The 27,553-nt window shown below is 45.5% G+C and overlaps 2 protein-coding genes across 3 annotated transcripts in view; one reads left to right on the top strand and one right to left on the bottom strand.

Moving 5' to 3' along the window:
• The window catches only part of SDF4 (stromal cell derived factor 4), a 36,661-nt gene extending 33,835 nt beyond the window's left edge, over positions 1-2,826 (bottom strand). Inside the window, exon 1 of one of the 2 annotated variants that reach the window (XM_031963071.1) lies at positions 2,729-2,826. The gene's annotated coding sequence lies outside the window, so the exon portion shown is untranslated. The remainder of the gene's footprint in view (positions 1-2,728) is intronic. The other variant, XM_031963072.1, reaches the window with a different exon arrangement.
• Positions 2,827-3,069: 243 nt separating this feature from the next.
• Positions 3,070-6,282, top strand: B3GALT6 (beta-1,3-galactosyltransferase 6). The gene has a single exon (XM_031963073.1). It carries the CDS (start codon positions 3,270-3,272, stop codon positions 4,275-4,277), a length of 1,008 nt encoding a protein of 335 aa, XP_031818933.1. The 5' UTR covers positions 3,070-3,269; the 3' UTR covers positions 4,278-6,282.
• The last annotated feature ends 21,271 nt before the right edge of the window (positions 6,283-27,553 follow it).

Genomic DNA, 27,553 nt, shown 5'->3' with positions numbered 1-27,553 from the left:
ATTATTCTATGGGGGGGGGGGCAGCCTGGGTCGGCGGGGCAGCAGCAAGCACCCTTTAGTCTGTTTCCTGACTTTCTTGGGTCCAACTGTGTTCATGGCGAAGCAGGAAAGGGTGACCTCCCTATAGAAATTAGACTTACATAAGAATTCCTTTCAAGAGTATTTTTCCTCTAATGGATTTTCAAAGACAGTTTTAATTCAATGAGATCCTGATGTTAGAACCCAATTCATGCCCAGGATTTGGCATGAAAATAATGGAATCTGAATGCACTACTCTAAGAACCAACAGTTTTTAAAAATTTAAAGAAACACGTAAAGAAAAAAGAGAACACTATTCAATTTACCATAATAATATAAATGAAAACAATACTAAGGCAAGGCAAGCACTCTGTGGCCTTTCAGGAGTCAAATTATTATATGCAGGCATTCTGGGGTGTAGGTTTTGCTCAAATTACTCTGACAAGAATTCAATGAAAGACAGTATAAAAGTTAAAATAAGTAAATAAAAAGGGTTATTACAGGAAAAGAGGTCAGGTGTCATACAGCAAAGCTGCCAAGAGATCAGGCAGTAACAAACAGCTGCCCCAAGTGGAGCCACTGGCTGAGGGCTGGAGGCCGGATGCCCATATGCCAGGGATGTCCCAGAAGGCTCTGAGCAGGGAGGCAGCGGACAAGATGAAGGCCAAGACTCTCCCATCAGAGCTCCCGGCCTCAGAATGTTCCTAAAACAGTGATTTCAACTCCCAGTTCCCAGGTAGGACTCTCCTGCCCCTGAGGAGGATTGTCCTCCCCCCCTTCTCCTCCCTTATAGCCTCAGCCCCCTTTCCCCTCCCCAAACTCAGGACTCCTGGGGTAAGGAGGGGTGTCACTTTAGTCAAGTCCCAACTCCTTGTAACCAGCTGGACAGGCACACCTAAGGGCTCTGTCCTTTCCTTCTCCAGCCCATTTTACAGATGAGGACCCTTGGCCTTAGCCAAGACAAGCTTCCCTGCAGCCTCAGTGCTGTCAGGCGCTGTAGTTTAACTCTTTGGCTATTTATTATTTAAAAGGGTTTTTATTGTAATTGTGTAAAACTGAATATTTATTATTTAAAAGTGAAATCCCTTCAAAACAATGGCATATTTACATGAGCAGCAATCAGCCACTAGATTTAGTTTGAAAAAACAGCTACAATTTCCCCCAGAGCGGGGCCTCCCTAGTGGTGATCAGAGAGAATGTGCCGACCGCTGAGAGGACTATGGCCCAGGTTCTCCTCTAGCAGAGTCAGAAAGCCTCCCATAGTCCTTTATCTATCCTCCCCTGGGGCCCCTGGCATCCTGTTCTCCCAGGACTGCAAGAGAGTTCTGGGCTTGGCTGAGATCAGGGCCCGGTCCCAGGGCCAGCACTTAGTGACCCAATGGCCTTCACTGCGGTGCTGCTCGCCTTTAGCTGTCAATGGTCACCCCGCTCGCCTCCCGATTCTGGGGGCAGTTGGGAAACCTCCGACGGCTCCTGCCTTTTTCTGGGGGCTCCCAGGAGTGGGGAGAAAGAGCTGGGCCCTTCGCCCAGAACCCGGCCCTCTCCGGAGGCCCCAGCGCAGTGTGACCCGGGTATCCGGCCAGGTGGGAGTCCTCTGAACAAGCTCCCCAGGTGAGGGCCTTTCCCTGGGCCAGGGACAACAAGGCCCTTCGCAGGGGGGAGGATCCGGCCTCGGGCCAGACAGGGCGCAAGGAGGACCTGCAGACTGGGGAGGTCGGGCCCTCCGGGGAAGACCCAGCATCCTCCTGCGGTGCTCCCCCTGCCCCGGGTGTTCATGGATAACGGAGGCTGGCGTCTCCCTCCCCCGCTGTCAACAAGCGCTTGCGGAGCCCTTTGCACACTCGGGGAGCCACAGACCAGTCGTTTTACGGAGGAGGAAACCGAGGCAAACGGCACCGAGCGCCTTGCCCAGGGTCACACAGCTGGGCCGTGCCGGAGGCTGCATTTGTTCCCGGGGGACCTCACTGCTCAGGAGTCAAGCCGACCTGGAGCCTCCCCAAAGGCGGGTGGGAGCCCTAGGCTGTCCCGGGCGCCCTCCCACTGGGATCGCTGGGCGGGGTTCCATGAGGGCCCGGACCAGAAGCCCCCGGGTGTTCGCCACCACTAAGAGACAGAGCGGACACCACGGGCCGCGCGGGGGGCGGGGCCGAGCCTCTGGGGGCCCGAGGAGCTCCCCCTCCCCCACCCCCACCCCCCGGCCCGCCGGCCTTCAGCAGACGCCTACAAGGCGCCGGACCCGGACTCGGAGGACCAAGGGGCAGCAGGGAGGACTTCAGGTCGCCGCAGGCTCGACTAGAGGGCGGAAGGGGGAGGGTGGGAGCAGGACAGCTGCCTCCGAGCCCGGCAGCGACCCCCAGCGGGGGAGGAGGGGCGCTACACCACGGACTTCCAAGTCCGCCCTCCATCCCAAGGAGTCTGTGACTGTGACCCCGTAACCTCCGACGTCCCCTCCCGCAGGGCTGTGCAATAGCGAGCTCCACGTCGCCGGGAAAATCCCAGCGGGAGCCCCCTAAACCTGAGAGGCTGGGACCCTGTGATGCCCGAGCAGCCAAACCCGACGGTCCGTGATGGGGGATGAGCTCCCCATCGCCCAAGGTCTCCCGGAGAGACCTCTCTGGCCTGGACGGCCTGTGCCCTCGTGACCCCCGAGTCCCCCCCGCACGACCCCAGCCAAGCCAGGCCGCCCCGAGGAAGTCGTCCGGTCACTCACCGCTCTCAGCCCCGAGATGGCCAGGAGCAAAGTCCGCGACACAGTCAACGGAAGCCCAAACAGGCCGCCGCCATCTTTCTTGAGGGAAGGAGCGGGGAGGGGCGAGGCCGCAGACTCTAAGGCTCGCGGCGCCCGCGCGCCGCCATCTTTTCCCCGGGCGGAAGACACCGCAACCACGGAGATCCTATCACATGGCAGAGGCGGCGGAAGCTACCAGCGTCACATGACTCTCGGGCCCGCCCCGCCCTTCAACCCTGCCACCTCAGCGCGCTCGGCTGGAGGCACGCCTCCACCTTTTGCGAGTTTGCGCGCCCGCCCCTCTCACTTTCTCCTCGGCAGCCGGGAGGGGTGAGCACCGCCCTCCGGCGCGTCACAGGTCCGGATGACAGGGGCTGTGGGAGGCCGTCCCGCGCACGCGCAATAGCAGCGCGCTGCCCCACAGCCCCTCGGCCCCCGCTCGCCAGAAGCCCCCTCCTCGAAACAGGCCGCGGAGGACAGCGGAGAGGAGGTGCGCGCGCACGCCCGCGTGCGGCAGGGTGCGATGAACTTGCTGCGGCTCGTGTGCCGGCACCGCACGGCGCTAGCGCTGGCCGGCTTGGCGCTGTCCGCAGGCGCGCTGCTCTGGCTGGCCAGGTGCGCGCCCGAGGACCCGGCGCGGGTCGGCCGCGCGGCCGCCGCGGCGCATGCGCCGGCCGGGGCGGGCGAGCCCGCGGAACGCGCGTTCCTGGCCGTGCTGGTGGTGAGCGCGCCCGCGGGCGTCGAGCGGCGGAGCGCCGTGCGCGGCACGTGGTTGGAGGGCGCGGGGCGGCCCGGGCCTCTGGCGGACGTGTGGGCGCGCTTCGTAGTGGGCACTGCCGGGTTGGAGGCGGCCGAGCGGCACGCACTGGAGCGGGAGCAGGCGCGCCACGGCGACTTGCTGCTGCTACCGCAGCTGCGCGACGCCTATGAGAACCTGACGGCTAAGGTGCTGGCCATGTTCGCGTGGCTCGACGAGCACGTGGCCTTCGACTTCGTGCTCAAGGCCGACGACGACACGTTCGTGCGCCTGGGCGCCCTGCGCGACGAGCTGCGCGCGCGCTCCCCAGAGCAGCGCGGCCGCCTCTACTGGGGCTTCTTCTCGGGGCGCGGGCGCGTGCAGACGGGCGGGCGCTGGCGCGAGGCCGCCTGGCTGCTCTGCGACCACTACCTGCCCTACGCTCTGGGCGGCGGCTACGTGCTCTCGGCCGACCTGGTGCGCTTCGTGAGCCGCAACCGCGACGTGCTGCAGCGCTGGCGCAGCGAGGACGTGTCTCTGGGAGCCTGGCTGGCGCCCCTCGACGTGCTCCGGGAGCACGACCCGCGCTTCGACACCGAGTACCGCTCGCGCGGCTGCAGCAACCTTTACCTGGTGACGCACAAACAGAGCCCCGACGACATGCGCGCCAAGCAGCGCAGCTTGGCCCGCGATGGCCGCCTGTGCCCGCAGGAGCTGCGCCTGCGCCTTTCCTACATCTATGACTGGGACGTGCCGCCCTCGCAGTGCTGCCGGCGCCGCGAGGGCATCCCCTGAGTGCCCCAAGGCCGCGGGTCCGGAGCGGCAGGAGGACCTTGAGCCGCCGCACGGACTCGGAGGCCCCTCGATGGGCGCGGCGGCGGGAGGAGGGTCAGCGCGGCGGCGGGAGGAGGGTCAGCGCGGCGGCGGGAGGAGGGTCAGCGCGGCGGCGGGAGGAGGGTCAGCCCGGCCGAGCTGCAGCGCCCACGCCGCCCCCGGCTGCCCCCTCGGCGTGGCCTGGGGGCGGAGCGGCAGCGAGAGGAGGACCGCGAGCCGAGCAGGGTACTGTGGGCTGCCGGGCTGGACGCCTGCCCTACTGGGGCCTCCCGGCGCCCCCCAGAGACGGCGCTTCCCCTAGAAGTAGGGGCCTCCCGGGTTCGCGCTTCTCCAAACCCTGTTTGGGGACCAGCTTCGCCCCCGGAGCGGGCTGAGACCGCCGGAGACGTCGCGTCGGATGTTCGGACGTGAAACGTGATTGATTATTTGCCATCTCTTAGGTTTATTTATTGAAAGTTGCACACGGTGGTCACCGGACCTTGTCCTAATTCTGAGCCAGGCCAGCCTCCCCAGCCCTGTTACCTAGGAAGGGGGAGAGAGACTTCAGAATACCAGTCACTGAAGCTGACCTCTGATTTAGTCATTCATGCCAAAGGAATCAAGACTGTATGTTCTAGGGTGGGACTGAATAAATTTTTCTCGTCTCATTCTAAACAAAACTAACGCTTGAAGGAAAAAAATCATTTTAATGGTTGAAAAGGAAATCACTTTTTGACCCTTTTTACACCGTTGAGGTAAAAATATACTTGCCAAGACAATTGTGACTCCTTAATCTACTCTTCTGCATCTGACACTAGCGAAATCAGTTGTAGTAGGTAAAACTTGTTTGGATTTTATTTTGGAGTTATTATATTTAATGGGCTGCTGGCTGGTACGTCTCTAGGGGAAGGCAGTACTGTAAATACAGGTCAGTGCTTAACTGTGACATATTTATAAATATTGTGAATGTGTATAGTGAGGAGCTTAAACTGAGTGTGAGGTTCCCAGTATTTGAGTAGTAGTTAATGCTTTTATTCTTCATCTGTCTTAACAAAACTTCACATCCACGGGTGTACAGTTTGTTTTTAGGTTCAGAGTTTTATAATCCCAAATTGCTTCGTGTCCATTTAAATTGGCAAGGACATAGGAACCATCCATTTATCTTAACAGTTTACATATATTGTCTCTTGTTAAAGCCTCTCCTTTTAAGGCTCCCTCGTTGAAGTGAATAGTTACGAGCTCCTCAAACCAGGCAGTGAGAAAGGCTTCTCTCTCTTTAGCATGGATCTGAGCTTCTTCAAATCCTGGAAAGACCCTTTTCTCATGGTGATACTATTTCCTTTAAAAAAACAAAGAAAAAGGTTCCTAGGAAATGACCCTGGCCAGTAGCCTCCCGTGCCTTTTTCTTTTTCTCTGGTAAATGGAGAAAAATGAATTCTAGTCCTTGTAATTAAAATAGGGTAAACCTTCATTTTATTAACTGATTGCTAAACTTATTTTAAGTTTTTTTAGCGATATTTTTGAGACTTTTTCCTTTGTGGTTTGTACCTGAGAAGATATTATGCATTCATCTGCTTACTAGACTTGTTAAAACCCAAGTTTAAGTCATTTCATTTTTAAACAAATTTTAGGAGTTATGAGGATTCTAAAATAATTACAGTGTTTCTTCAAATTTTAAGTTTTATTTTTCTTTATGAAAAAAAGAAAATGGTGTAAGAACTTTAAAACCCCTTTTTCCAGGGCAGAGTGAGTGTTTACATGGAAGAAGCACAAGCACAGACCCGGAGGGCCAGCAATCTGTATAACCTTGGGCAAATAAGTACACCTCTGTCTCCCTGTGTATAAAATGTGTTCCCTGTGTATAAAATGAGGTGTTGTCTCCAAGGTCTCTACAGGACCTGAGCTCCATAAGTCTATGAGATACATTCAGTGGAAACATCCAGAAGAACCAGTCCATGTCAAAGAATCAGAATTAAAAGCTGCTTTCTGCGTCATTCAGTTTCCTCTCTTAGATTGCCTTTCTAAGTAGGTTATAAGGAGACTGCTGAAGACAGTTTCAGCTGCAGTGAAGATAGGGTTGAAATGACCTGCTCATGGTCTGTGATACTGGTCACAGCTAAGACTTTCTTAAGAAAAGGAATGTGAGCATCATTCAACCCAGATGTAGATAAAGGCTCTATTTGTTTGAAATAAGCCTAAAGGAATAAAAGGGAAAGCCTTTCTTTTTTATCTCATTCACCCTACTCCTGGAGCTAGAGATAAGGATTTCTTGTGGAGGTCACAGTTTTGTCTGTCCCAGAGTTCTTGGCTTTACCTAGAACATACGGTTCTAGAACCATACCTAGAATATGGAGAGATTAAGGATTGTGCCCAGGTTCCCAAAGCCAGTGGGTTTCACAGTTAAGACTCAGATTCAGGCCTTGGTTCCAAGGCCTTTTCTGTCCATTTTGGCCTTTTGCTTTTCAAATCTCTGAATGAAGTCTAAGAACATTTTTTTGTTTTATATATATTTTGTTTGTTTTGCAGCAGAGGCCTTTTTTTAAGTTCTAGTAACATTTGATAAGCTGTGGACATCAGGAACATCATACCATTTATATTTTGTTTTGTTTAGAACAATGATGCTTAGGGACAGCTAGGTGGCACAGTGGATAGAGCACCAACCCTGAAATCAAGAGGACCTGAGTTCAAATGTGGCCTTGCACACTTAACACTTCCCGGCTGTGTGACCCTGGGCAAGTCACTTAACCCCAATTGCCTCAGCAAAAAAGAAAGAAAGATTCTACTTTAAAATAGAGTATCCATTGTCAATGCTCCTTAGTTCTAAGTCAAAACTTGCAAATCAGCACCTCTCTATTTTAATAGCTCTCAGTGACTTTTTGCTTAGTGTGCATAAATGATCAGATTCCATCTGTCACCCCTGGTAGACCCCCATTCTCTTTTCTCCCCACCTTGCCTTACAGAAAAGGTTTGGAAAGTGAGGACAGTGCCTTAAGTGACAGTTGTGTATAACCCTACAGTGACATACTTTGACTTAGAGTCATATCTCAACCTATGAGACAGGTCCTTCATTCAGCCACGTTTCAGGTCTTCTCTCTTACTTGGAAGCTGCTTTGTTATGTGCTTTCTCCACTTCATAAATGAGCACATTGGGAGAAGTAAGGTTACTTGTCTGGGATCATCCTCCAAAATTATGTCAAAAGCAGATTTGAACTCGGGTGAGTCCTTCCTTTGGGCTACCTGGTCACCTCTTAGTTTGATTTTAAATGACTTTTTCTATCTAGAGAATTTGCTTTATAGCCTATTCAAGTTTTGCCTTTGGCCATTTGTATCAGCACCTTCACTCTCCCCCTTACATTGGAACATTTATCGAACTATACAAACTGGAAAGTTGGGGTTTGGGGTGGCTGATTTGATAAAGGGGCTAGGGGAAAGAAATGATCATTTATACAGCACCTACTTTGGATTTAAAAATATCATTTGGTCTCAACAACCCTAGAAGGGAGATGCTGTTCATATCCCCATTATAGCTAGAGTAAACTGAGGCAGATGAGTGATTGCAGCTTGTCTCTGAATGCAGATTTGAACCGACAGCTTGACTCCAAGCTCAACGCTGCCACCTAGCTGTGGGGATGAGCTACTTGTCTGCCTTACCTGGCCAACCTTGTTATGTTGACTGGCCAGGGGCAAGCAGTTCTTGAGCAGTTCACTGTATGAGGACACTGGGATAGAGACTCCTGGAGCTATAAGGGCAAAAACTGAGAGGAACACCTGCCCTCAAGGGGCGGACATTCTACTAAAGGTAAGCCGTAGTATTCAGGTACATACAAAGTAATTTCAGAATTTAGCAAGTGATAAATAAGGATTAGGCCCATTCACCATTTCTCCCCTCCTCCCCCCCCCAAAAAAAAAAAACAAAATTAATTCAGGAAGCTATATTAGGATTCCTATAGAAAATGACCAACCCCTAGAGAGAGTGGATTTCCCTTAAAGGGAATCGGCATCCTGGGGGAGGGGGAGGTTTTGCAAGATGTAACCGCCAATATGGCGGAAGGGGATTGTGGTTGTTAATGCAAAGTCCAAGATTTGGAGGCCCTTTCCAAGTTGGGGAGGGGGGATGACTCAGCTGCTCAGGTCTGTGTGTGACATTTATATCAAGCCTGTAAATACACCATATTTATGGTCTTCCAGGGGTGGAACCCAGACATAAAGCCTACGTTTAGCTGGCTAATGAAACCTGGCTGCTCTTCATTTCCTAATTTAGCCCCTAATTGTGGCTGTTCCAACCCAAATATGGGGCTCGATTTTTATAGCAGTGGAGATGCACAAACAAAAAGGAGTTTTTTTTTTTTTTTTTGTTTTGTTTTTTAAAGGCATAGCTTGGGGATTTAAAGAGCCCTATTAGTGCTGTCTCCCTGTAACTGTGATGAGGTATGGATCGTGGCAGGAATATGGGTTGGTCTCCTAATTCTCCAAAACATCAAGTTATGGCAGGTTCGCAGCGAGAAACGCTACACAAAAGGCTATGATAAGAAAAGGCACTTTATTAAAGAGAGAAAGACACTAAGATGTTCTCTTAGTGGGCAATATCAGAGAATTGCAAGGAGACATTTTCTCGAGCTTACTTATATACAGAAACAAAACAATTTGGGTTTTTGCATTCGAAAGGAACGTACTTGGGATGGGTTTGCATCCAAAAGGTGCATAGGTTTTACATCTGAGAGGGACATACTTGGGCTGGGTTTGCATCCAAAAAGGTGAGCATCTGAAAGGAACATTTTAATGCAGATGCTCTCCAGGGCGAGGCTGTATTGTCCTCATCAACTGCATGTCAGGGGGCTGATTTCCAGAGACTACCACAGAAGGGGGGCTGCAATCATTGGAAAAGGCAACACCATTCAGTTCAGCAGGTATTAATGCCAAGCACCGTGCTGGAGCTACAAAAAGGATCTGCCCTCAAGGAACCCTAAGAGACACAAATGGGTAAAGAAAGAAGTGTTGGCTCATGACAGGATTAGGGAAGGCACATAGGAGACGAGCTCTTGTGGAAAGACACCTGAGATGTGTAAGGAGAAGCAAGGAAGAGCCTGCATGAAAAGAGGAGCCACATTGTGAAAGGCTGTAATTAGAGGGGATTTTATTCTATCCATCGGCAGGAAGGAGTCTCTGAAAGTCTGTGAGGGAAAGAGCCAATTAATTGGAATAATATTTTTGTAAGTGCTGGTCCTGCCTCTCCTTATTTGCTAAGAGCCAATTGTCATAAGTGCTTGTTGGATTGAACTGGATTGAGCAAAACCGATTTGCCTCCTGGTTGATTGCTCATAAGAAGCCTGTGGGTGGGAGATGGGAATTCCAATGATCTCTTAGATTCAGTGATCATCTCCAGTGCAAAGGGTCCAGCCCTGACCACTCTCTGGAACACTAGTCACATATCACCAATTACTTCTTGGGACATCTCAACCTTCTTCTAGATGTCTTGTAGACATCTCAACTTGACCAAAACAGAACCCCTTGTGCCCTAACCCTCTCTTTCCCTTCCCAATCCCTCTATTACTGTAAAGGGCACCACCATGCTAGGCTCTCAGAGTGCTCGGGGCTCGCTCTTCCCACTCCAGATAACTAATCAGAGGCCACTATGTCATTTCTGCTTTCCCAATCCTAATTCAGTCACCTTCTCAGGTTCCTCCCATTCCAAACCATCCTCCACTCAGTTGCCAAGATGATCTTTGTAAAGTTAAATCTGATCACCTGTCCCCCCTGCCCCCTCCCTCAGTGAACCTCTTACTCAGGGTTAGAGATAAATCCTCTGTGTAGCACTTAAAAACTCTCTGTGACCCGGCCCCACCCTGATCTCCAATCTCACACCTTCTCCTCTCTGCATACACGACCATCTGGCTACACTGTTCCTCATGCACTGTCCCCCATTTCCCTTCATTCATCCCTTTGAACAGGCCATCCCTCTCCCCTCCATACCTAGAGTGCCCCTTCCCAAGCTTCCCTGACTTCAAGGCCCAGATGATACCCCAAGGACAGTGTTCCCTCAGAGATGAACTTCCATTAGCCACTATATGTATCTTCTATACAGTGTTGTTTGCATGTCATGTCCTACAAGGTTGGGGCTGGATTCGTCTTACTCTGCGTCTGTGTAGCTTAGCACAGTGTCAATCCATGAACATTTATTAAAGAAAGAGGCCCACATGTGCAACAATGTTTGTGGCAGCCCTTTTTGTAGTGGCAAGAAAATGGAAAGTGAATGGAAGTTTGTCAGGTGGAGAATGGCTGAATAAGTTATGTTTTATTAGTGTTATGGAATATTATTGTTCTATAAGAAATGATGAGCAGGAGGATTTCACAGAGGCCTGGAGAGACTTATACTGAGTGAAGTGAATAGAACCAAGAGAATATTGTAATAAAAATTTAAAAATAAATGAAAATGAACATTTTTTAGGCATCTGCGCTGAGCACTGGGGGATATAAAAATGAAGCAAAAGATAGCCCTTGTCCCAATGGCATTAATCTAATGAGAAATACAGCAAGCAAGCAAATATATACAGAACAAATTATTTTCAAGATAAATAGGAAATCATTAAGAAGGCACCAGAATTCAGAGAGCTTAGGAAAAGCTTCCTATAATAGGTAGGATTTTAACTGGGATTTAAAGGAGACCAGGAAAGTAGAGATGAGGGACAGTGCTTAGTAACCAGTAAGTGCTTAATAAATGTTTGGTGGTTGATTTATTGCTCTAAGATCCCTTCTATCTCTAAATCTATACTCCTCCTGAACTTCTCCTTAGGACCTGTTCTCAGCCACAGGTTCAATGATCCTCTCTAGTGCAAAGGACTCACTGGTCTAGATTCAATGCTGACCTCTCTCACCCATCACCAACTACTTCTTGGGGCATTTCAACTTGACCAAAATGTTAACTGCATTGTTGGCTCTGTCTCTTCCTGGTTCCTTGCCCTTATTATGGCCTCATTTACCCCCTTTCACACTCTGGTTCGGTAGTAGACCAAGTTACCAATACTTTCTCCTTTTTGATTCCCTTTACCTATGTACTGTTCTTTTTGTTATTTATACCCAACCCCTATCTTCAACCTGTGATCATCCCCACCAGCACTGATTGTAATGGATGTGACCTATTTAGCCATTCCTCAATTGATGGACATCTCTTTGATTTCCAATATTTACCTACCACAAAAAAAGCACTGCTATAAATATTCTTGTACAAATAGGTTCTTTCCTCTTTTTTGGATGTCTTTGAGATATAAACCCAACAGTAGTATTGCTGGGTCAAGGAATCTACACAGTTTTATAGCCCTTTGAACAGAGTTCCAAATTGTTCTCCAGAATAGTTGGATCAGTTCATTAGTGTTCCAGTTTCCCCCCCTCCCCTTCAACATCCAACATTTTCCTTTGTGGTCATATTCTTCACTCTGATAGGTGTAAGATAGTACCTTAGAGTTGTTTTAATTTGCATTCTGATCAGTAGTGATATAGAGCATTTTTTCACATAACTATAGATAGTTTTGATTTCTTTATCTTAAAACTGCCTGTTCGTTTCCTTTCACCATTTATCAATTGGGGAAATGCTTATATTTTTATAGTCAAATGTGCAGAAATGTTTGTAGCAGCTCTTTTTGTGGTAGCAAAGAATCAGAAAACGAATAGATGCCCATCAGTTGGAGAATGGATGAACAAGTTGTGGTATATGAAGGTAATAGAATATTATTGTTCTATAAAAAATGATAAGCTGATTTTTAGAAAGGCCTGGAAAGATTAACACAAACTCATGCTGAGCAAAACAAGCAGAACCAGGAATACATTGTACACACAACTGCAAGAATGTGTGATGATCAACCATGAAAGTTTTGGTTCTTCTCAGTGATCCAAGGCAATCTCAATAGATGGACAGAAAATGCCATCTGCATCCAGAAAAAGAAATGGAGATTGAATGTAAATCAACACATGCAATGATCACTTCTTTTTTCTGTTTTTTTTCCTCTCTCTCCTATGATTTTTCTCTTTTATTCTGATTTTTCTCTCTCAGCATGATTCATAAAGCAATGTGTATTGAAAATTAATTTTTTTTAAAAAGAAATGTCAAACTCTTTACACGTGATTGAAAAAAATAAAATACTATTAAATAGGGGAAAGGAAGGGAAAAAAAAGAAAAGAACAACATTGTAATTTTCAGAATGTCAGGAAGACTTCCTAAGGTCCAGTAGTGAAAATCCACAGCAGCTGAGCCCAGGGAACCACCCTGAGGGGGTGACTGGCTGGGCCCAGCTCAACAGTGGGAGAGATCCAGCAGCTGAGACTATATATATCTCCTGTGTCCTTCAAGAAAGGAATCAATTCCTCTGACCCAGTATGCTGTATAGAGAAGTGAATGTGATGAGAGGAGTTTTCTGGAGTTGCTGGTTTAAGTCTGTCCACTCTGTCCTGAGACTAAGGCCATTCAAGGGGCTTCTGCCTCCGTTGGGGGGGGCAGGGAGCAGTGTTTTGTGATAACCCCTTTTAGTCCACAATCCTCAAGGACTGAGGTGTAAAGGAAAGAGTGTGCCCTAGCACTAGGTTGGGTGGTGAGATGTTTTTGTATTTTATGTCTTGTTATATACCTTTTTTTTTCTGAGCAGAATTTTTATTTATTTTATTTAAAAAACTGAATAGGAAAAAAGAAAAAGAAAAAAAGAAAAACAAAAGAGAACCTCAAGGAGGATTCAAAATATAAAACAATAAATTACCAGTTCAATAAGGATATATAATAATAGAAGAAATTATATTCATGAGTATCTATCTTTCCTTTGCTTCCTTCTAGGTTATCATTTTTTGTGCACTAGTTTTACTTTTTTTCCCCCCTTTTATTCTCCTTCCCACTCCGCAAGCAGGCTATAGTTAAGCACTAAGCTATATCTTAATAGACTTTGTAAGAGCAAATCAGTGTCAGTTGGCTTACTAATGATTAGTTAATTGATATCAAGAGGCAAAATGGACTGGTTATCAGTGTTGCCTGAATTCTCTTAGGCTCTTGACAACCACAGCCAATAAGCCAGCCACGGGAGACTAATAGACAGAGAAAAATGCAGTTTACTCAACCATTGTGACATCTCTCACCAGGAGATGATGAACCTTTGTGTTAGTTACAACTCAGCTAATGATATTTATGCCAGTTGTGCCCATGTATCACATCAGATAAAAGAGGTTGTTCTTCATTTGTGATCAACTCTGCCAGCCCCGTTTGAGGCTTTCTTGGCGTAGATACTGGAGTGGTTTGCCATTTCCTTCTCCAGACGGAGACAGTTGAAGAATTGAGGCAAATGGGGTTAAGTGACTTGCCCAGAGCAGAAGTATTTATTAGAGAGTGGATGGGTCAGAGCAAGTAGATCATAGGCTGGAAAGGTCCTTAGGCCATTATTTGTTCCAAGAGAAGGAACCTCTCCTTGGGAGCAAACATTCACCAGTGCTAACTAATAGGAGAAGAAGCACAGACTTCTTAACTATCCAAGCCTTCATTTTCAAAATAAAGCCTTTTTGCCTCAATTAAAGGCTGACAGGAGCCAGCCTGTTGTCCCTGGTTGGGAAATGCAGGGTCAAATAGTGAACGGGGCATAAAATGGAGTTAATTATGTCAGCTCTCACCTGATCACTCTTAGCTCTCCCAAATCCACTTTGACATTAGAGGGATAAGTGCTCAGCCTCGTGGTGGGGATGGATATTAGAAAAGGCTCCTAAGCTCGATAGCATATGAAAACTGCTTCCCAGTAACGAGGAGTAAAAAGGAAAGAATTTGGATCTCAGCATTTTAGAAAATAAATATTAAAAATTGTATACAATTGGAAAAAAATTCTTAAAAAAAAAAAAAGAAAAGAAAGGGAACTAACTACCTTCTAATGCCTGGGAGTCCCCCAGCCCCTTGAGGGGAGATGTATCAGTTCTGCTCTTAGAAAAGGATCCAGTAGTGCTTGAAGGGGTTGAGAAAAGCCACTCCAAAGCTATGTATGTTCCATTACAAATGAAAAGATTATAAAATCTTAGTTTGGCAGTTTAAAACATCATAAAGAATGAAATTCCTTATGTAGTTATGATCTTCCATGTACCTTTTTAGTTGCAAAAAATCTCTTTTCTTTTGAACTTCAGCTACAGCAAATCTCCAAGTGCAAAGAATCAAAGAGAATTGTAAATGAAACTGTGGACTTCTGTTGGGAACAGTTTGTTTTGGGGTTTTTTTTTTTCCTTCAAAAAGTGTCTATTAAATTTAATAAGTTAATAACACAATTATCCAGTTTGTTTCTGTGTCCCCTTCTGAACTTGATGGGGAGGAGAGAATTTCAGTAAATAACTGTGGTGGGGGGGAAAAAAGAGTTTCAATAAAACGTTCTTTTTTAATTTAACAGTTAACTCAGTCCCCATGGGAGGGAGCTCTGCAGCCCTGGAGTAAAACCTGAATTCATTGGGTCCAGCAGAAATGCTTCATCAGCCATCAACAATTACAGAATGTGAGTTTCTAACAGAAGACAAAGTCCTTCTTGCTAAGAAAAGGGGGAAAAAATTTTAAAGAAAGAAATTCTTAAAAGAATTTAAACTATACACAAAGTGTGTACCCCTTATTCCCCCACCCCCACATCTGAAATGCTTTACCCAGAGAACATTCTGGATAAACCCTCACATTGCCAGGATTTGGGCTTGTGGTTCATACTAAGCTGTAGGAAAATAAAGTCTGCTGGAGCCTGTACCCCATTTCCTCTCTCCTTTCCTCCCCTTTTCCCCTTCCCTCTTCCTCTTTCTCTCTCTCTTTCTGTCTCAACCTCTCTCTGTCTGTGTCTCCATCTCTTTCTTTCTGTCTCTCCCTTTCTCCCCTCTTCCCTCTCTCCCTTTCTATCTGTCTTTATGTCTCATTTTCTCATTCCTTCCTCCCTTCCTCTCTCTTTCTTGCCCTCTCCATTTCCTCCCTTCCTTCATCCATTCCTTTATTTCCTTCTTCATTTCTATTTCCTTTTCTCTCTCTTTGCTCCCTTCTTAACTTCCTCTCTTTCTCCTAACCTTCATTCTCGTTGGTTCTCTCTCTGTCTCTCTCTTTCTCTGTCATTGGTTCTCTTTTTTCTCTCCCTTTCTCTCTCTTTCTTCTCTCCTTTCTCCTTTTTTCCCCTTCTCTTTGATTCTCTTATCTTTCTTCTCTCAGTGTCTCACTTTTAACAGAATGGAACCTTAGATTATAAAGTCCTAGGTCAGGGGAGCTAGTATACATGCCTATTATTGTTGTTCACAATTTGGCACCCACAAATGCCACGGGTTTGGGAAAGAAGACTGAAGACAGTCTACTTAACCCACAAGCCATAACTCTCCATCTTCTAAATAACCCAGTAATAGTCAAATTGCAAGATATCTAACTCCATGCACAACTCTGTTATTATTTTAAAATATTCCATTTCCCCCCAAATAGAAGCAAGACTCAGCTTGAAAGCTCAGTCCTATGCCAGTGCCTGAAACCTCAAAGGTTTCCATTCGAATATCCACAACCACTAATTCGAATGCCTGATTATGGGTTGGGGGTGACCTGGGACTCTCAAAGATTGAGAGGAGGGGGCAGGAAGAGCGTTAGCCCTGGCAGGTATTTCCACGCTGCAGTCTGGGGGTGGTCCCACCAACAGACAGAGCCTATAGAGTTTGGACCAACCACGTAAAATAAGCAGCTCGCCACCACTCCTCTGCCCACTAGGTCATGAATTCTTTTGTGTGGCAACCCATGAAGGAAAGGAAAATAGTGGAGGACCCTGGGCCCCGGGTGGATGTTAGTAGAAAAAGAGCCTGCTAAGAATTATTCAGTTGCAGACTGTCTAGAAGCACTAATTTAGCTTTAGGTACTCTGAGTGTAAGATCTTGGTCCAGTGTAATTTTGGAAAGATTCAGACGCACAAATATTTATATTCTTGTGATAAATGAAAGCAGAAGACGAAAGAGATTTGCAGCCTCAAAGCAGGCTAGCTCCCAGGTTCTCCTTGGAGAGTCAGATCAGCATTTGGCAGAATTGGTTTCAACACACTGTCATTTCATGGGACCTTAATCATCTCACGTTGCACGGTTCGTGATGATCACAATAACAAGAACAAAAAGCGACCACCCTGAAGGTAATTGCCACGTAAGCGCCGATATCTGTTGCAGGTGATGAAGAGATGGAGAAATTCTCTCATCTTGGGTGCACAGTGCAAAGGTGATTAAAGGGATGTGGAGAAAACAGGACCAAGTGGTTCAAGTGCTGGGCTTGGAAGCAGGAAGCCCCTGACACTTACTGTGTGATCCTAGGCAAGTCCCTTGGCCTTCTGGGCCTCGCTTTCCCAATCTAGCTGCTTTTTAGCTCTCAGTCCTCAAAGGCTTGTAGACTCCTTAGCAGTCCCACAAATCCAAACCACATACACTTTCTTCAAAACTGAGTTGGAAGGCCGTAGACACAGCAGATACCTCAAACTGACTGGACAAATTGATTACATACATGAGAGCTGCAGTCTCTTACAGGTAGGACATCTGAACTGGAAGGGACTTGAGAAGTCAGCTAGTCCCACAAATGAGGAAACTGAAGAACCCAGGCAAAAAACCAGAAGACCCAGATTCAAACCCAGGTTAGCATGAGTTGTTTGAGTAACCATACCATTAACCAGATCAGAAAATGTAGAAAAGATGAAAGGAAAAGGACAACAAAACCTAATTGCATCAGCTTCAGTCTTCCCTGGCTGTTCGAATGCCATGGATAGTCTCTGGTCCCGTACATCAACCTCTGGACTCTCTTAGAGCCATTAGACGAGGCGCCGTCTTCTGCCTCTTTTGTACCCCCAGAGCTTAGCACAGTACCTGGCACATAGTAGGTGCTAAATAATGTTACAATTAACAATTAAGTTATAATTGATTGATTTCTTTGCTCAAAAATTCTCTTCTTGATAGATCCCTCAACTCTCAGACTTGGGGTTGCCTATCAGGCAACTCTAGTCCTGCCAAAGAAACTAGATTCTGGAGTTCATTGCTCACAAAACTCCCCTTCTCTGGCTACGAGATTGGATTCTGACACCCTCAAACTAGGGGCTGCTAAAGAGGAAACTCTGAAACCACAACATCACTCTCATGAAATCTCCTCTCCCTGCCCTACCAACCTGTGATGTGGATCCCATGATTCAGGGTTCTGCTAATTACTTAGAAAAGGGCAAAAAAAAAAGTTAGAGTTAAGCTGTAGAACTGAAGTACTCTGTGTTTGGGGCAGAGACAAATTGTATTAATCAATATGACTGTAATTCCAAGTATTTTTGCTTAGAAACAAAATCTGAAATCCAAAGGAACAGAAATTCATCTGCCTTCGAAAATCTCTCTGGCAAGAGCCATTTTTAAGTTATAATTTATAATATTCTCAAGCAAATATAAATAAATAAAATAATTACAGAGCTCAGATGAATATTTTGAATTCATAATTTTTATTCATCAATAGAACAGTAACTTTTTTAAAATGGCAAGGATGGATCCCAAAGAATAACTTTCCTAAACCATTCAGTTGGGAGAAGTTGTTGCCGAGTTATGTCTGACTCTTTGTGACCCCATTTGGGGTTTTTATAGCAGAGATGCTGGGATGGTTCACCACTTCCTTCTGCTCATTTTACAGATGAGGAAAACTGAGGTCAACAGTTTTAAGTGACCTGCCCAGGTCACGTAGCTAGGAAGTGTCTGAGGTAAGATTGAATCCAGGAAGATGAGTCTTCTGACTCCAGGACCAGCACTCTATTTACTAAAGTGCCCCCTAGCTGCTCTGGAGGTGGGTAATAACCTTAATTAGATAAAGATATTCTCTTCTAAAGTCAGATGATCACCTGTAATCCATTTTCTAGGAATTTTATCTCCTACTTAATTTTTTTTCCCAGTTTCCTCACCAAGAGGAGTTAGACCTTTGAAGACGGACAAAAGATTTGGTGAAGGACGTTGTCATCCTAGCAGCTGAGTAAAATGCTGATAGAGTTTTCCTCATTTACTTAAATCTGGAAAGGATTTCAGCCCAGAGAAATATTTATGTCTTAATATTTCTAAAAGAAAGGGCAAGAGGAGAGCTTTTTTGTACTTCCAAGAACTGAGAAATATATACAATGACTACAATAATGTAAATAGAAAGAATAGCAACAATAAAACAATAGACATATAATGTTGTGAATTATAACGATCAAGCTTAACCAGGAGGTGAGAAGAAACAAGCATTTATTGAGTACTGTATTAAGTAGTGCTTCACAAATAGATTCCATTTGATCTTGCAATAACCTTAAAAAGTAGGTACTATTATTCCATTTTATAGTTGAGGAAACTGAGGCTACATATAATGTTGGATTTGATGGATTCATTTGTTGGTTTTGTTTAAAACTTTTTTCTTCTCTCTTTTAAAATACTTTGTTTTAGAGGGAAGTGAGGTGGCGCAGTGGATAGAGCACCAGTCCTGAAGTCAGGAGGACCTGAGTTCAAATCTGGTCTCAGACACTTAATACTTCCCAGCTGTGTGACCCTGGGCAAGTCATTTAACCCCAATTGCCTCAGCTAAAAAAATAAAATAAAAACTTTGTTTTAAAAGATGGCTGGGGAAAGAGGAGAAGGAAATATTGGGATATGGACTTGATATCAAAACAAAAAATATTAGTAAAAGTTTTAAAAAGAAAACAAACCATCCCTTTATTCTAACTTGTATTCACAAAGCGGGGCAGCTTTATGACCCTGGGCTAGGCACTTCATCCTGTTTGCCTGTTTCCTCATCTGCAAAATAAGCTGGAAAAGGAAATAAAAAACTACTCCAGTATCTCTTCCAAGAATACCAAGTGGGGTCATGAAGAGTCTGATAGGACTGAATAAAAACATTCATAAAGATGGTCCTTGATGCAAATAGGGGAAGGTAACATCCAGGTTTGGGAAAACTACCCTCTAGAGCAAATACCTTTTATTTATGCAGTTGACTGACAGGTGGAGAGAAGATAAGATCCTGTTGAATTTATTGACTGAAAAAAAAAACCCCAACAAATTCCATGAAGCAAAAAAAGTTGGGGGACTTTACTTACTTTAAGTAAAGGCTCTTAGCCACCAGGATCATGGGTGATTTCTTGAGAAATACCAGCCACAGAGAAGACTATTCTGCCATCCTCTCATTATTAAGGTCACCTGAGCCATAAACATTGGAAAATTCTACTCCCCAAAAGACTTTGTGTCGGGAAAGATGTGCCATTTGTATATCTGGGTATAAAGAAGGTAGAAAGTTGGCAAGTGCCTCTGGATCCTCTGTGAATAATGGCATTTTACTGAGCCCCAGCTTTCTTGCATGAGATCTATGATCACTTCAAATGAAGGGGAGGAGGGCTGGGGGAAGGATCTTTTTTTTCCTTGTGATCTGGACCCCTTTGATAAAGCCTATAGATCCCATTTCAGAATCAAGAGACTGCAAGATCAGCTTTATATACACTCTACTATTTGGCCCGTCTCATCTTTATAGATCTCTTTCTTCTTGATATCACTTTATTAGTGATCATATAGTTGTTAATTGCTTGCATATCTTTAGAGAATACTTTTAAGAAATATCCTTTAGCTATATAATCATTGGAGATGAAATAGCTTGGATTTGACCACGGGTCTCCTGAAGACAAATTAGTCCTTTCTCCACTATTCCACACTGTAAACATCTCTGTTTCATATGAAGAGATTAAGATAAAGGCAGCAAATAGAGCGATTCCCTATTGACAAACTTCTCTAGTGCCTGGAATTCTCTCTCTCCTCATCCCTCCCCCCTGGCTTTGCTGGCTTCCTTCAAATCCAAGCTAAAATCTCACCTACTCCAGTAAACCTGTCTCAGTCCCCCTTACTGCAAGTATCTTTCCTCTGCTGATTATTTCCAGGTTTTCCTGCCTATAACTTATAACTTACTCATACATAATCGTTTACATGTTGTTTCCCACATTAGGCTGTAAGCTCTTTGAGAGCAGGTACTGTCCTTTACCTTTCTTTGTATCCCCAACACTTAGTACGTGTACCCAGCATGTAGTAGGCACTTAACAAATATTTATTGATTGACTAAAGATTTTACCTTGTCCCCTTGCTGTGTAATTTGGATCCCTAATTTTTTCCTCCCCTTATCCTGGCCTGTGATTTAATTGAACTATCTAGTGGAGAAACCCCTTCCCCCTCTGTAACTTGGGCAGATGTCTAGCTTTTTGTAATCTTGCCCATTAAATAAGCGACAGAGAGCTTGAGGGACTTGCCTGCAGTCACAGGGCCGGGGAGAGTCAGCTCAAACCGCCCTACACCACTTCCCATAATCTAAGGAATTCCATCTCTGAGCCCACAGCAAAAGCACAGTCCCATCATCATCAGTACTGATGGTTCATTTTTTCTTGGCCCCACTTAATTTGAAGAAGCTGGAGAGAACTGCCTGGTGGGTTTCTCAGTTGAGCTTGTCTGTAGGAAAGGGCCCTCCCTGTCTGGTAGTGAAGTCCCTGTCCTCTCCAGCCCTTGCCTGGATCTTACTTCTCCACAGTGGGTGGGAGCTCGAGGCTGCCGTGGAATCCTAGAATAAGTTGGTTTTCTCAGCCCCAGGTAACTGGCTGTTCTAGCAGCGTCCAGTGTTTAAGGGAAATGGAATGTCCCCTGGCTGACTGAATTCCTGACCTCTCATCGAACCCAAGCCCAAGGCCCATCTAGGGAATCTGGGAAAAGAAATCAAATTGCTCAGAAACTATCCATTTAAACAAAGTCAGAAATAACTCCAATATGGAAATAACATTCCCGTTTGATCCAGACTTAGTGAAGAGAAACCCACCCTTGGCATGTGTGGAAGAATACAGTCATCACACGTACAGGGATGACACAGAAAGTCCCATCCAAAGGCTAGTTTTTTCCTACATTTTCCCCCCATACTTAATTCAGCAAACATTTATTAGTATCTACTGTGCAATTAATTATCTCATATCTATGCCCAAGGCTTGTACTATATGAAACGATTCCTGCCCTCAAGAAACATATTCTAAAGGGGATGTACAACATGAACACATGTAAATTATATACAAAAACTTGAATCTGTTGCTTACAGGCTCTGGGTTTACTCTTCAACCCACACTAACAGATCAGATGACTTCTCCAGATTCGAAGGGTATGGAGAGATCTGGAAGATCGACTTCTTTAGTACTATTGCCCATGAGTTCCCATCTGTGCTCTTCTCAATCACGTGGGATTATTGCCGCAGTATAATTTTTGACCCATTGCTGTCCCCTTCATATTGTATGTCAGTTAAGTAGTTAACAAGTTAACTAGTTAAGGTCAATCACTGTTTAGAGTGGGATATGAACTGAAAAGTTAAAGCAAGAACTGAAGTAGAAAAATCTTCCACACTTCCCTCTTTATCCCATTAGTGAGTGGGCTCAAATTTACCCAGTGATAGCTATCATTTTCCTCACCAACTTCAAGTTGGGGTGTGGCCAAGCCAGTAAATGAGGACATTCTTTGCTTGCAGGACACAGTGTTTCAGCCAATGGTTTGATTCATTAGTGAGCTGAATTGATCATCAGAGCTGCCTCCTAGCATTTAGGACAGTGCCTGTCACAGAATAAAACTTAAAAAATATTTGTGCATTGACTGACTGCTGCAGCTACTGAAAGGATCAACCTTTTGAACTTCACAGACTCATAACCTGCTTTGTTCTATCTCCGATACGAATTTACCGAAGTTAGGAAAGAAGAGTGTCAGAGAGACAAAAGGCAATGATCTTTTATGGGCCCATGGTGACCCAAGTGGGGAGAGAGAGAAGGCAGTCACATCAAGCTGCCGTTAAGCGCACTGTTAGCCCACTCTCCTTTTCTCACAGATCTTGTCACTAGTGAAGAGTATTGTTCCATTCCTTTGTAGGTAAAGTCAGTTCTGACTTTTTTGTCGTCATGCAGTAAGCCAACAGGAAACACTCCTGGGTGTGCTCTATATCGGGGAGATTGGGGGCTGTTCTATCCCATCTCACATTTCTGGAAGCAAGATCATCAAACCTTCCTCCGGATATGCAAGGGGCAGAGAATATTGGGGATGCTTGGAGGATTGGGCTCTTGTGGGGCAGTCTCTACTTCCCACCTCCTTGTTGCAAGTCAATTCAACAACAGACATTATTCAGGACATAGCACATGCCAAACAAAAAATTTATTTGGAAATTTATTGGAAACAAAATTTATTGGAAATAGTCCCTGCCTTCAAGGTGCTTACATTTCACTGCGTGTGAGGGGAATATAACATGTGTACCAATAAATAAAATACAACTTCAAAAGGAAGTGAGCAACTTCTGCTATTCAGCAAATGTTTTAAGAACCGGCCTCAGACATGAAACATTTAGTAGGATGCTGTTGACCATTCACCCTAACCTCAGCTCTGTACTGTTGGTTCCCTCAAGATCCATATCTTCTGATAATAGAGGCTCTTCTCCAGGGAGTACTGTGCTAGTGCAGACAGTACTTCCCACAGTGCAGGCAGCCATCACCCAGAAGCTTACTTTGCCTCCCAGGCTGAAAATACCCATCTCAACACCTCTGGCCACCCATGCTCATGGAAAGAAATGCAAAACACAACAGATGGCCCACAGCCTTGAAATCTAGACTCAGGTGCACCTAGGCAGACACGAGCGATTGACATTGCTGCCAGCATGGGGGACGAGGAAGAAGAAATTTTTCCTTTCTCCTGATGGCGAATCCCAGAGAGTTCCAAGTCACATTCAGGAGAGAGAAAGCACAGAGCAAGAACAGAAATTGTCCCAAGCAACTGCTGCATAGGCAGCTCTTCAGTGACCAGACCTATTCTGATGCATCCCCTTCCTTGGCTTCCATCAAGGCATCCCTGTGCCATCCCTCAGTGCCAAGTCCTTTGGAGCTGAAATTGGCTGGTTATCAGCCTTCGTTCTTGAAGAGGACCGAATGACATCACTGCAATGAAGGTACGATGCTGGAAGAGCCTGCTAGGGAGTTCTGCGCCAGCGTCTCCCAGGTCTCACAGCCAATTCCAGAGTTCTTCAGAGAGACCTTGAGAGTGTCCTCATGTCATTTCTTCTCACTCCATGGGAGCTCTTGCCCTGTAAGTTCTCTGCAAAGTAATCATTTGGCATCCTTACAACCCATCAGAGCTGCGTTCTCTGCACTAGACTTGGAACGCTTGACAATTTAGTTCTAGAAAGGAGCTCGGTGTCTGGTACCTGACCCTGCCAGGTGATCTTCAGAATCTTCCCTTATAGAGATGGACCATGAAAGATCCTTGAACTCTTAGGAGATAACATCCACTTGCCAGAAAGTTTCCATCCACTTTTATATGCGGTGGATACTGTCCCTTGTAAATCTCAGGTGGAATAGAATCAGCCCCGGGTGTTTTGCCACATGAGAGGAGCCGAGTAACCTCAAAACCTCTTCAGTTAGAAGTTCATCTGAGAGGTCTATGATCATGGCTTCAGCATTGAGTGATGACAGTCTGTTGAGAACACTATGGAAGTGTCCAGTCCATCTCTCCAGGATCATGTCCTTATGGTTCCATCCATGTGATTCCATCAACATTGAATAATTGAAATGCATCCTAAGTCTTTGGCCCATAAATAGCCTTTAGGGCATCTTAAAAGCTCTTTGGATTGTTACTATCAGTGTAAACCCAAATTTTCTCTGCCTTCTTACTGAACCAAGACTCTTGCATCTCTCTAAACTTCTCGCACTATTCTTTTCATGTAGTTAGATGCTGCTTTCTTAGAGATGGATGAACTAACCTACTGGGAAATCCTATAGAGATCTTATTTTTTTGTTTAGTAGCTTCTCAATTTCCCCACTGCTGCCAGCATGGGGGTGAGGAAGAAAAAAAAATTGTTCCCTTCATCTCATGGGAAGTCCCAGAGAGTTCCAAGACTTACATTCAGAAGGGAGAAAGGAGAGCAAGAACAGAGTTTTGAATGGGCAGCTCTTCAATGACTGAACCTATTCCAATACATCTCCTACTGTTACCATCAAGGGCTCTCTGTGCCATCTCTCAGTGCCAAGTCCTTCAGAGCTGAAGTAGAGCTCTTATTCTGTTTGGCCCAAGAGGGCAAAACCAGGAGCAGTGGGAGGAAGTTACAAAGTCACTTTTTCAGTCATGTCAGACTCTTTGCGACCCCTTTGGGGGTTTTCTTGGCAGAGATACTGGAATGTTTTGCCATTTCCTTCTCCAACTCATTTTACAGATAAGGAAACTGAGGCAAACAGGGTTAAGTGATTTGCCCAGGATTACACAGCTAGTGTCTGAGATAGGATTTGAACTCAGCTCTTCCTGACTCCAGACTCAGCATTCTATCTTCTGTTCCACCTAATTGCCCCAAAGATTTACATGTGATTAAAAGATGAAATTTTTTCATGAAATCATGAAAGATGAAAGGGCAGTCAGCTCTGGAGTTAGGGAGACTCATCTTTCTGAATTCAAATCTGGCCTTAGATACTTATTAGCATTATTAATGTATTGTGCATTAATAATATTATTTTCTGTATGACCCTGGGCAAGTCACCGAATCCTGGTTAACTCAGTTTCCCCCAAATGAGCTGGAAGAGACCTCAGAAGTCACCAAATCCAGCTCATACCTGAGTAGGGAATCCATTCTTCAACACCTGCACAAATTTTCCTCCAACCTCTGTTAAAAGACCAGTGATGAGTGACTCCCTACCTCTGAGTTTCTGAGGTTCTGTGGTTTTTCTATCACAGAAGGAATTAGAATCCAGACATTTTGGTTTCCGATTCCATGCCCTTTCCTCTCACCCCCACCCCATTGGTTCAAATGGGCACTGATTATCTGACAAGAACCAATATTGTATTAAAAACAAATTAATGATTCGCTTTGCTAAGCTAGATTTAATTAATTGTCAAATCTGCTGAAGGTCCTTTACTATTCCACAGCTGAACTCATTCTAGGCACAGACCTTGAAAGGAACTGGTAGATTAGCTTCTACCCAGATCCCCTGACCTGTTTCCCAAGAGCAGAATCTTCCGTGGAGATTCTGATCATTCTCCACAAACTCCTTAGCCGTTCTCATGCTTGAGATTTGCTTCTGGGGCCTCTGTGACTCTCTTAGCCAGCCCCTGGGAGCCCTGGGATTCCCAAAGAATCACCATTGAAGCTTTGCCCCCTATGCAGTCAGTTGGGCATCCTCTGCCAAGGAGCTCTGTCAGAGCTGTGACCTGGGCCTTTTGCCTCAAGGAGCTGATAGCAGTTAGAGTGCCTGCCCATTGCCATGGGCCAGTGTCTCACATCAGCCTCCCTTTGTCCCCTAGTTTGCCGCCTCCTACATGACTTATCTGAAGGTATTTTATGTTTACCCTTTTAGTATTTTGTGAACTTGCCTCAGACTTGGAAAAACCCTGATTGTGGACCTTGGTCCAAGCTCTGAGAGTCAGGAGAAGAGATACATAGGCGGGTGCTATTTTCTAGCCCCCAGGGACAGCCATCCGATTTCCCCAGTACAGACCATCCCCTGGAGAGGACTTGAACTTCCTGCATGGGAGAGAGCCTCATCTTGGGGCCAGCAACCCATCTTCCCTTCTCCCATGGCTTCAGAGCCCTAACCACTGGGCTGGGATGCGAGACTACCCACTCACCCACTAAGAATCCTATTAGGACCAGACGGGCAGAGCCTTGGGCCCCAGTACAGGCGGAAGGGTGAATTCCTTCCAATACCCTGTGCCCCTCAGCCGGGGTCAGAATCTGGAGGAAGCAGCTTGTCTGTTCTCTTCCTTCCCCCTTTTTTCTTCTTCTTTTGGTCAAGTTTGCTGGAAGGCACCATGAATTATGCACAAGCTTGCTCCTCTGGCAGCCTCACATCTGGATTTATTGTCTCCTCAGGAGACGGCCTGTCGTGTTCAACAGCAGACTGCCCCCATTTGAATTGGATGATTGAGTTTAAATTACTGAGAAATGATTCTGGGGCCAGACGATCCAACATAAATAGACAGCTTCGGCCCTAGCCAGGCCTGAGTGATGGAAGTTTCCCCACGACTGAGCTGCATTTGGGGCTGGATGTCTGGCAGACCCCAGGGACTTGATATATTCAATTCAATGAAGGACGGGAAGGAGGAAGAGAAAGAAAGGAAAAATGAACACAGATAGTAAACTATTCAACAACAGAAAAGGGAATAATTCATAACAGGTTAGGCCAATTGTCAACAGTCAGAGTGTATTTCAGGACATTCGTGAAGAAGGAAAAAAGGGGCCCAAGCTCTTTGGAGGAAAAACTTAAAGGGGGTGGTATAGAGATAAAAATCATGATTTCTTTGTGTTGTTCATGTCACGGGAGATAATAAGAATGGAATTTTCTGAGTAAATCTAATTTGCTGTTCAGTATTTATGCTCTGGTTCATGATTTTTTTTTTTTCATTAAAAAAAAAAAAAATGTGTCCCGGAGGCCTGCAAGCTTGTGTTTCACTTGCTTCCGATGACAAGATGAAGCTGAGGAAATTTCTTTTCCCCTTCCTGGCCGGTTCCCTCTGAGGACCACTAAGACCCCCATACCCATTCAGATAATTATAACTGATGACCCCAAACTAAAGTTCTAGGTTTACAAAAACAGTTCAGTCTTGGGGACCCGTCCCAGATGATCTATCTTTTGGGTTTCTTCCACGTGAACATCAGAATTTACCTCCACTTGCACTCTACCCAAGGATTCCTCTGAGGAAATCAAAATCTGACTCATGTATCAAAAATAGAAAAAAGTCCCCCCAGCTTTCATATGAATATTCAGGTTATTAATACATCTAGTAGAGAATGGGCCTTCCTTCTGAATGAAAATACTAAAGTTGTGTGCCTGAGATAGAGTTATGGAACTGCTAACTGTTCCAGGCTGGATTCAAACTTGACTGACAAGGTCCAGGGCTTTATATATCACAGACATTACTCCACAGTATCAGGTCTGATTGCCCCCAACCAGGCTCTCATTTGGCCTTGATCTCAGATATTCCCCACCTCATGCCAGGAAGTGTATGGGGGCCTAGGGTTGGGTGGAATAGAAAGGAACCAAAAGTTGCTTCATTGGATAGTTTTAAATCCAACAATCTTGAGTTGGTTCAGGGCATTTTAACAGGTTATAGATTCCCAGAATCCACCTCGTCCAAACCAGGCTTGACTAAGAATCCTCACTGTAACATCCCTAATAAGTAGCTGCCCCCAGCCTGGCTCCTGAGTACTGGATTTCCTCTAATAATAAAGAATTCACTACTTTGGTTTAGAGTTTGAGAGTTAGATT

This window comes from Sarcophilus harrisii, chromosome 3, assembly GCF_902635505.1.
Source record: "Sarcophilus harrisii chromosome 3, mSarHar1.11, whole genome shotgun sequence".
Classification (NCBI taxonomy): Eukaryota; Metazoa; Chordata; class Mammalia; order Dasyuromorphia; family Dasyuridae; genus Sarcophilus; species Sarcophilus harrisii.
This window is presented reverse-complemented; position numbering and strand designations above follow the sequence as displayed.